Raw genomic sequence first — 9,357 nt, forward strand, 5'->3', positions numbered from 1 at the left:
GATTTGACCAGATAGATTCTGGGGTCAGATACCTGTGACAGGCTTCATGGCGTTTGGAGGAGTTCGTTGATCTCTCCATGCCTCAGTTTACTGCATTGTCTGGTGAAACAACCAGAACTTGTATACAACCCCAGAGGACCTATACCCCCTTGGGGTTTTTCTCTCTCTCTTTTTTTTTGCCATTTTCATTAGCATATATGAATCATATGGGAGGGAGGGGAGATATTCATTATGACTTTTTTTTTGTCAGTCCTGGGTCCTGAACTCTGGGCCTGGGCGCTGTCCCTCAGCTCTTCAGCTCAAGGCTAGCACTCTACCACTTGAGCCACAGCACCACTTCTGGCTTTTTGTGCTTATGTGGTGCTGAGGAATTGAACCCAGGGCCTCATGCATGCAAGGCAAGCGCTCTACCACTAAGCCACCTTCCCAGCCCCAACATTTCTTTTGTTGTCGGTGGGGGTGGTTGTGGGGCTTGAACCCTGGGTCTGGGTGCTGTCCCTGAGCTCTTCAGCTCAAGGTGAGTGCTCTACCACTTGAGCCTCAGTGCCACTTCTGGTTGGTGGTTAATTGGACAGAAGAGTCTCCTGGACCTTCCTGCCCAGGCTAGCTTTGAACCATGATCCTCAGATCTCACCCTCCTGAGTAGCTAGGATTACAGGCGTGAGCCACCGGTGCCCGGCTTCATTGTGACATTTCCACACACATGCAAGGAGCCCCATCAACCTCAGCCTTCTTGGTATTTTAAAATAATTTCAGCAGGTCTCATTGCTTTATTTTACACACTCATACCAAATGCAGGAACCACATTTACCCTCTTTCCCCCTTTCTCCTCCCCTACCAGGACCTGGTGGGGTTTTTGTTTTGCTTTGTCAGTTGTGGGGCTGGAATTCAGGGCCAGAGCCCTTTCCTGTCTTTTGCGCAAGGCAAGCACTCTACCACTTGAACCACAACATCTCTTCTGGTTTTCTGGTGGCTCATTGGCCATAAGAGTCTCATGGACTTTCCTTCCCAGACTGGCTTTGAACTTCAATCCTCAGATCTCAGCTTCCTGAGTAGCTAGGATGACAGGCGTGAGCCACCGGCACCTGGCTAGACTAGTCGTTTAAGTGTAAGGAGGGGGACTGTTTTACAGTCCTGGGGATACATGTCCAAGAGTGGCCGGTGGAGGTGCAGGAAGCCGCGGCTTTCATCCTTCAAAGCGTCTCTGTGCTGCTGCCCACGGCAGTTACACGAGCAGCACGGGACAGGCTGCTAGGAAAGACCCGCAGAGCCGCATGTACGCCACTGTGCTCACAACAGTCAGCCAAGGTGTCCGATGGCTAGAGGAGACATGGATGGCACACACATAGCCAGGAATAGCAGTCAGCCATAAAGATAAGCAAAACATGGCCCCACCTACAGGAAAGGGGTGGAGCACAATTCACTGAAGTGAGATAAACCAAGCTCAGAAAGACTACAGTTGGTTTTTTTGCCTTATTGGTAGAAGTTAGACCTAAAAAGACACATACATGCATGCATGCATGCATACATGCACACATACACACATGCTCCCTCTATAAGAAAAATTGTAACTGGGGGGGACTATCTGGGGCGAGCAGGGGAAGGGGAGAGGAAGATCCGTCGTGTAGAAATACATGACACCTATGCTAAGGACACTCACTGATGTTTGTAGAACAATGGGAGAGCTGGGGGCGCGGGGGAGGAGAATCCGATCAACAGGGTTAATTGGATTAAATTATAATAGAACATATGTGCATGTGAAATACCGTGACAAAACCTTGTCTACAATTAATATACACTGAGGATCACGGTTCAAAGCCAGCCTGGGTAGGAAAGTCCGTGAGACTCTTATCTCCAATAAACCACCAGAAAACCGGAAGTGGCGCTGTGGCTCGAGTGGTAGAGCGCTCGCCTTGAGCTGAAGAGCTGGGGGACAGCGCCCAGGCCCAGAGTTCAAGCCCCGGGGCCAGCAGTGCACATGCATGCGCACGCAACACACACACACACACACACACACACACACACACACACGGTTTGGATTTCCCTGTATGGCATACAGAAATGTGGCAGATGAGAAAGAGCAGAGCCCACTGCTGGGTGAAGGACAACTACATGGCTGCCGCCCCTGACTTCCCCAGCTGCATTCTGTGTATGTGTGTGTGTGCGTGTGTGTGTGCGTGTGTGCGTGCGTGCTCGTGTGGGCACATGAGAGTGCAATGTGTGTCCATGTGTGTCCCTGTTTGGGTGCATGTGTGCACACGGGTGTGTGAGTGCCTGGGTGTGCGTGTCTGCCCAGGTGCCCATGCGTGTGCATCGCCTGTGGGTGTATGAGCGTGTGTGTGTGCATGTGTGTACATGCACTGCATGGCACTGGGGTTGCTAGACCAGAGTTCTGACACTTGAGCCGTGTCCCAGCCCCGGGGTGGTTCTGGTAACTTCTTGCACAGAGCTAATGGACACCTCAAGTTCTTCTCCTTCCCTAGCACCCCAGCCCGCCTCAGGCAGCGCCCCTGGCTTCACATCCGGCCCCAGCGCTTTGGGATACGGGGTTCTGGGTGTGGGGCTCAGCTCCCGGGCCTCCCTCTGCTCCACCAGTGCCTCCAGCAGCGCCGGTGCAGGGCACAGGGCAGCTTTCGAGTTCACAGGAAGATGCTGGGTGCTGGGCTTGGCCATGAATCCCCACGGCTTCCTTTCTGTCTGGCCTGACCTGAGGGCTCCGGGACTCGGTCCGCTCCCGGCTGGATCCTCGTGGGTCACAGACCAGGGTTCCGAAAGCATGCTGCCATGGGCTGGGAAGGTGGCTCAGAGGTAGAATGCTTGCCTCTCATGCATGAAGCCCTGGGTTCGATTCCTCAGTACCACATACACAGAAAGGGCTGGAAGTGGCGCTGTGGCTCAAGTGACAGAGTGCTAGCCTGGAGCAAAAGGAAGCTCAGGGACAGTACCCAGGCCCTGAGTTCAAGTCCCAGAAAAGAAAAGATGCTGCCAGACAAATGATCTCTACGAAAACCCTGAGACACGGGAGCCTCCAGCTCGAAGCCTCCGGGCCTCCCTCTTGTCTCTGCCCCCCCCCACGACCAGTCCTGTCTCTGCCCTCGCTCCCCTGCGTGCCCCCCTCCCATCACACTCACCCCAGAAGAGGAGCAGCCAGAAGCCCCACATCGCAGCTGTGGCTCAAGAAGGGAACTGGGAGGCCTATGCGCAGAGCTTTTCATCTGTGGGGAGGGCGGGGCCAGGGTTGCACAAGGGCACTGAGGCCAGCCCAGCAAGCCCCCGACTTTCCCCTGCAGCCTGCCTGCCATGCGCTTCTCTCCCCGCCCTGTCCCCGCCACACACACACACACACACACACACACACACACACACGCATGCTCACCTCACAGACACAGAGGCTGGCAGTGAGTCCTGGGGGCCCAGGGGCCCATCCTGACACAGGGGCCTTTGAAGATGGCCAGTTGGGGGTGAGGGGATCCTGGGGACCCCAGGAAAGGCCAGCTGTTGGGGGGAAAGGGGGAGGAGAATGGAGAAAGCCATTCCAAGCCAGGATGGAACAAGTATATAGGGTTCTGCGGGTGCCAAGGGCACCTCCCCTGCCCAGAGCGCTCCCCCCCCAACTTGGGACAAGGGGCGGGGGATGAGGCATCACCCAGGGCTCCCTGGGCCCGGCCTGGCTGGCAGAACTGCACTGATCATTCATGTCTCGGCCGTGCCTTCGGCCCTTTCTGCTTTAGCTTTCCTTGGCTGAGGCAGCAGGGGCGGCAGAGGCGGGGGGTAGGGGGGTGGGAGGGTGGGGGGTTGGGGAGGGGTAGGAGGGAGAGGGTGATTTTTCAAAGCCAGGCTTGTCATTTTGGCCCAGAGCCCACCTGGACCACGATCCTCCTCCCGTGGACACTTCCTTTGCAGCTGAGCTAACGGACACCTGTCACCGCGTGCAACCTACGTGTTAAGATGAGGGCCTCACTCTCCTCTCCTCCCAGCTATCCTTGAAGCTCGAACCTCCCACTCTCTGCCTCCCACACAGCCAGGATTGCAGGCCCGAGCCACCAGGTGCAGCCCTCTCTGTCTCCCCTGACCTCGGCCTCCGCATATGGTCCCCCCTCTCCCCCCCCCGCCCCGTGTCCTGCAGGACGAGGCTTGAGTCCCAACGAGGCGGCCTGCTGCCACGGTCAGGAAAACACCCAGAGGGGCTACATGGGGGAGAGGGGAGACATGGAAGGAGGGGGTTATTCTACCCTCCCCCAGGTTGGGGGGAGGGCATCTTGGATCCTGGCACCCCAAGACACAAGGTTCCAAATGCCTTCCAATCGCAAGGGAAGAGGTGAAGGCTGCTGAGTGTGGTGTGGAGAGACTGAGTAGAGGAACCCGGCAGCCGGCCATGGCCTCCTGCACTCCCGGGGCCCTACCATTTGAGCCACAGCCCCACTTCCGGCTTTCTGGTGGTTCACTGGAGATAAGAGTCCCGCGGGCTTTCCTCCCCAGGCTGGTTTTGAACCGCGATCCTCAGATCTCAGCCTCCTGAGTAGCTGGGATTACAGGCGTGAGCCACCATGCCCATGTGTGGTCTTCACGGTCCCCAGCCAGCGGTGCGATTTGGGGAGGTGGACACCGGGGTGTCTCTGAGGGAGGACCCCCCCACTCCCTGCTGGCCCCGCTTCCCATCCACCACGAGAGCCACAGGTGCTCCCTGCTAGTGCTCCCTCCACATCCCCCATCTGACACGGCAGCCACACGGGAGAGCGAGGACGCTGTGTGTCCTCCCTGCCCCCCCCAGCCCCACGCTCGCCCCACGAAGGAGTCACCATGCAGTGCGGGGCCGGAGCTGCGGCTCAGCGCCAGGATGCCCGTCCAGCGACTGAAGCAGTGCCAACACAACAAAAACACAACCGTAGAGATGCTTCCAGCCTGGCGTGGTGGGGCACGTCTGTAATCCCAGCCCTCAGGAGGCTGAAGCAGGAGGATCACAGGTTCACAGCCAGCCTAGGCTGCAGAGGAAGACCTGAGAGAGGAAGGGGGGGGCTTCCTAAAGCAAAATCAATGAATGTAAAAGACACTCGGGGTGCCATGGGGTGAGAGCAGGCCAGAGGCCCCCCCCCCACTGTGGAGTCATGGGGGCGTGGCTAAGAACTGGGGGTGCCCGGGGTTAAAGGCTGTCCACACCTAGGGGGAGGGGTGCCCATCAGAGACTCTATGCTCAGGGCGGGGCCCCGGAACCCGCACTCCAACCCCTTTGTCAGCTGCTTGGTGATGAAATGCAGATTCCCAGGTGCCACCAATGAAGGTCACGTGACCCCGCTTCGCTCAAGTAATTGCAGAAGAATATAAGATCTGGTCACAGCGATGCCCCGACTGGCCAGAAAGGAGGTGACTATGACCCCCCAGGGCCAGTCCCCGGGCCTGCTCATTTGTAGCCAGGCTATAATCCCAGCTACTCAGGAGACTGAGATCTGAGGGTTGTGATTCCAACAAAGGCAGCTCAGGAAGGAAAGTCTGTGAGACTCTTAGCTCCACTTGGCCACCCAAAAGCCAGAAATGGAGCTGTGGCTCAAGTAGTTGAGCAAAAAGTCTCAGAGGTAGTTCCCAGGCTGTGAGTTCAAGCCCCAGGACTGACACATATGCATTCCCATACAAACACACACACACACACACACACACACACACACACACATTTACTATTCTGTTGAGTATCTTATGTATGCATGCACCATGAAGCAATTCACCTATTTTCTGTGTTTATTTTTCTTTTTCATTGCTGTATAATATTCTCCTATGCCCGTGGAATACAGGACCGTAATTCAGCACTTACTAAGTCACTGTGTGGGGCCATGCACCCAGGCACAGAAGTTCATCTCATTGCAAAATGCTGAGCATATTTGACATTAGAAAGCCAGGCCCCACTCCCTCCCTCTACTTCCTTAAAAGAGAAAAAAAAAAGCATACAATTTGTGTTTGCTAATTGCACCTGAGGGTCCAGAACTGCAAGCCGGAGTCCCTTCCGGGGGCTGTTCAGAGCTGGCTGGCTTTGCTCCTCCGTGCACCCCGTGTTGCCAGGTCTGCCCAGCGCACAGGCAGTGTCTGCCCACCCGGAATTTGCAAACCTCGCTGTGCCCCTGCCCTTCTCTCCCTGGGCCAACTTCTGCAAAGATCGTGACGTCAGCCCCAAGCCAGTTCCCTGAATGCTTTTCTTATGTTCCAGCCTGCCAGGAGCCGGAGCTGCATGAGAGGAAGCGGCGCCTGCCGCTGCCCCCGGCCACCGGCCACGGCCCCGAAAGCGGGGTAAGAAGAGGATTTGGAACCACAGAGATGCAACGAAAATAATCACCCGTCAACTTCACTCCCCAAGAACAGGGAATTTACACACACACACACACACACACACACACACACACACACACACACACACACACCAGGGCCCTGGCCCAGAGAGGCCTGCAATTGCAGGAAGAAACTCTGAAAACATTTCCAACAAGACAGAATGGCTGCCACTAAATGCCAGAGGCGGGTGGCCTTACGGAATAGAAAGGTTGTATGCTCTAATGACTTTAGGCCAGGTAGAGCCAGAATGGCCATGGTGGAGTGGTGGGGTGGTGGCTCACACCTGTCATCCTAGCTACTGAGATCTGAGGATCTTGGTTCAAGGCCAGCCCAGGCAGGAAAGTCCATGGGACTCTTATCTCCATTGAACCACCAGAAAACTGGAAGTGGCACTGTGGCTCAAGTGGTAGAGCACCAGCCTCGGGCAAAAGAAGTTCAAGGACAGCGCCCAGGCCCTGAGTTTAAGCCTCAGGACTGGAAAATGGAAGGAAGGAAGGAAGGAAGGAAGGAAGGGAGGGAGGGAGGGAGGGAGGGAGGGAGGGAGGGAGGGAGGGGGAAGGGGAGGGGAGGGAAGGGAAAAAGCTGCCGATTTCATAGTTGCAAAACTCCTCATGATCTGTCAGGAGACCTGGCTGGGATGGAGAGGCTGACCCTGGGGTTCGGGGGTCCCTGCTGGGGGTCCCCGGCAATCAGCATGGGGGCCAGTGTGAGGATGGGGCAGAAATGGGGACTCCGTGGGGAAAACCTTGGGGTCCTGCGCTTCTGTGACTTTTTTTCACCCCCAATCTGTTCGTCCAGCAAACATCAAAGGAAGAAAAAAATGTATTTGTGCTCAGGGCAGAGAAAAGGAAGCATCACAAAGTGTGGAGGAAAACTATGCTTCGGTGTGTGTGCCAGTCCTGGGGCTTGAACTCAGAGCCCGGAGCTGTCTCTGAGCTCTTTTTGCTCTGGGCTAATCCTCTACCACTTGAGCCACAGCGCCACTTCTGGTTTTCTGGTGGTTCATCGGTGGTAAGAGTCTCACAGACTTTCCTGCCTGGGCTGGCTTCAAATCACCTCAGATCTCAGCTTCTTGAGTAGCTGGGATTACAGGCATGAGCACCAGCACGTGGCTGAGCTCTTTTGTTGTTGTTTTCCTGAGGATGGAAGGTGGAAGGGACAATTGTAGCTGTCATGGGCCACTGTAACTCAGAAAGCAGAAGTTCTCAAATCCTGCTTCTGACCTTTTCATCTTTATAACAGGCAAAGAGCAGCGAGAGCCAGAGCCTTAAGATGAGGAAAAACCTCCAAAAGCAGGCTAAAGAATTATAAAGAACTGCAAAGAATCCATGTCGCCCCCTTTTCATGATTGCTTGTAAATATAAAGACCTGCCCTGGTTTTCAAGTCTTTTCCTGAAAAATTATAGACCAAACATCTGATGCTAAACGCAAATCAAGCACTCACACATTTTGTTTGCTTGTTTCTTCATTCATTTTCTTTTTCTTTTCTTTTTGTCGTAGGGCTTGAACTCTGGGCTTGGACGCTGTCCTTGTGCTCTTCAGCTCAAGGCCAGTGCTCTACCACTTGAGCCACAGCACCACTTCCGGTTTTCTAGCAGTTTATTGGAGATAGGAGTCTCACGAACTTTCCTGCCCGGGCTGGCTTTGAACTGCGATCCTCAGATCTCAGCCTCCTGAGTAGCTAGGATTACAGGCGTGAGCCACCGGCGCCCGGCTTCATTCATTCATTTTTTTTGGCCAGTATAGCACCAAGAGGTTGAACTCAGGGCCTCAAGCTCTGGCTTAACTTTCTTGCTCACCAATGGTGCTCTGCCACCTGAGCCACACCCCTAGCCCTGCTTTTTGCTGATTAACTGGAGATAAAACTCTCCCAGACTTTTCTACCCTCGCTGTACCTTGAATGGCTTATTCTCAGATCTCAGCCTCCTCAGTAGCTGGGATTACACACGGGAACCAACAGGCCCAGTTACTTGCATTCTTAAGTCTCAATCAATCTCCTCTCTCAAAACTTGAAAGGAGCCAGATGCTGGTGGCTCACGCCTGTCATCCTAGCTACTCAGGAGGCTGAGGTCTGAGGATCATGGTTCAAAGCCAGCCCTGGCAGGAAAGTCTGTGAGACTTTTATCTCCACTGAACCACCAGAAAACTGGAAGCGGTGCTGTGACTCAAGTGGCAGAGCGCTTGCCTTGAGCTGAAGAGCTGAGGGACAGTGTTCAGGCCCAGAGTTCAAGCCCCACGACTGACCAAAAAAAAAAAAACAACAAAAAAATAAACCCAGAAAAACCTTCAAGGATGTTCAACACTGTAGAGACACGGGGCCCCCGGCCACATCCACCAGTATCTCACATCCACCAGGATAAAGGTGAGCCACACAAAATCGAGGTGTGCGGACACAGACGTAAGCAAAGCGGGACACTCGTGTGCTGTACCGGCAGCGTGAAACGGTACAGCCATCGTGGAAAGTTACACAGTGGTTCCTTAAAAAGCTAAACATGGAATCAACCACCATGGGGCCCCCAGATTTCACTTCTAGAAACACTGACAGGGACTGAGCACAGGACATCTGTACCCCCAGGGTGCAAAGCAGCACTGCTCTCAAAGAGCTAAAAGGTGGAAGGCACCCAGGCACTCACAAATGGACGGAGAGACACACCTGGTCCATCCACCTAGGGGAATATTACTTGGCCATGAAAAGGAAGAAGATTCTGACACTTGCTACGAAGTGGAAGGACTGGAGGACATGGCACCCAGGGACACACAGCAGACACAGAAACACACCCACCCAGGACACCCCAAGGTCATCAGATCCACAGACAGGAAGCAGAGATGGGCACCAGGAGCTGGGAGAAGGGAAGTTGGGGCTGAGGAGGGACAGAGCTTCGGTGTGGGAGATGGAAGGTTCTGGAGATGGAGGATGGGGACGTGTGCACAGCCACGTGACTGCTGAATGCCAGCATGCTCTAACCTCCCCCCAAAAAATAACCAAAAGATGATTTAGGCTCAGGCCTGTGGTCCTAGCTACTCAGGAGGCGGACAGTTGAGGGT

General features: G+C 54.8%; 1 protein-coding gene across 1 annotated transcript in view; it reads right to left on the reverse strand.

The window, feature by feature from the left end:
• Window positions 1–3,187, reverse strand: part of Adgre1 (adhesion G protein-coupled receptor E1) — a 40,154-nt gene extending 36,967 nt beyond the window's left edge. The window contains exon 1 of the mRNA XM_042697256.1: window positions 3,132–3,187. Within this exon, the coding sequence (XP_042553190.1) occupies window positions 3,132–3,162 (31 nt within the window). The 5' untranslated portion in view covers window positions 3,163–3,187. The remainder of the gene's footprint in view (window positions 1–3,131) is intronic.
• Between the last annotated feature and the right edge of the window lie 6,170 nt (window positions 3,188–9,357).

The sequence above is a fragment of the Dipodomys spectabilis genome, unplaced genomic scaffold (assembly GCF_019054845.1).
Source record: "Dipodomys spectabilis isolate Male_0828 unplaced genomic scaffold, ASM1905484v1 ptg000215l, whole genome shotgun sequence".
NCBI classification, from domain to species: Eukaryota; Metazoa; Chordata; class Mammalia; order Rodentia; family Heteromyidae; genus Dipodomys; species Dipodomys spectabilis.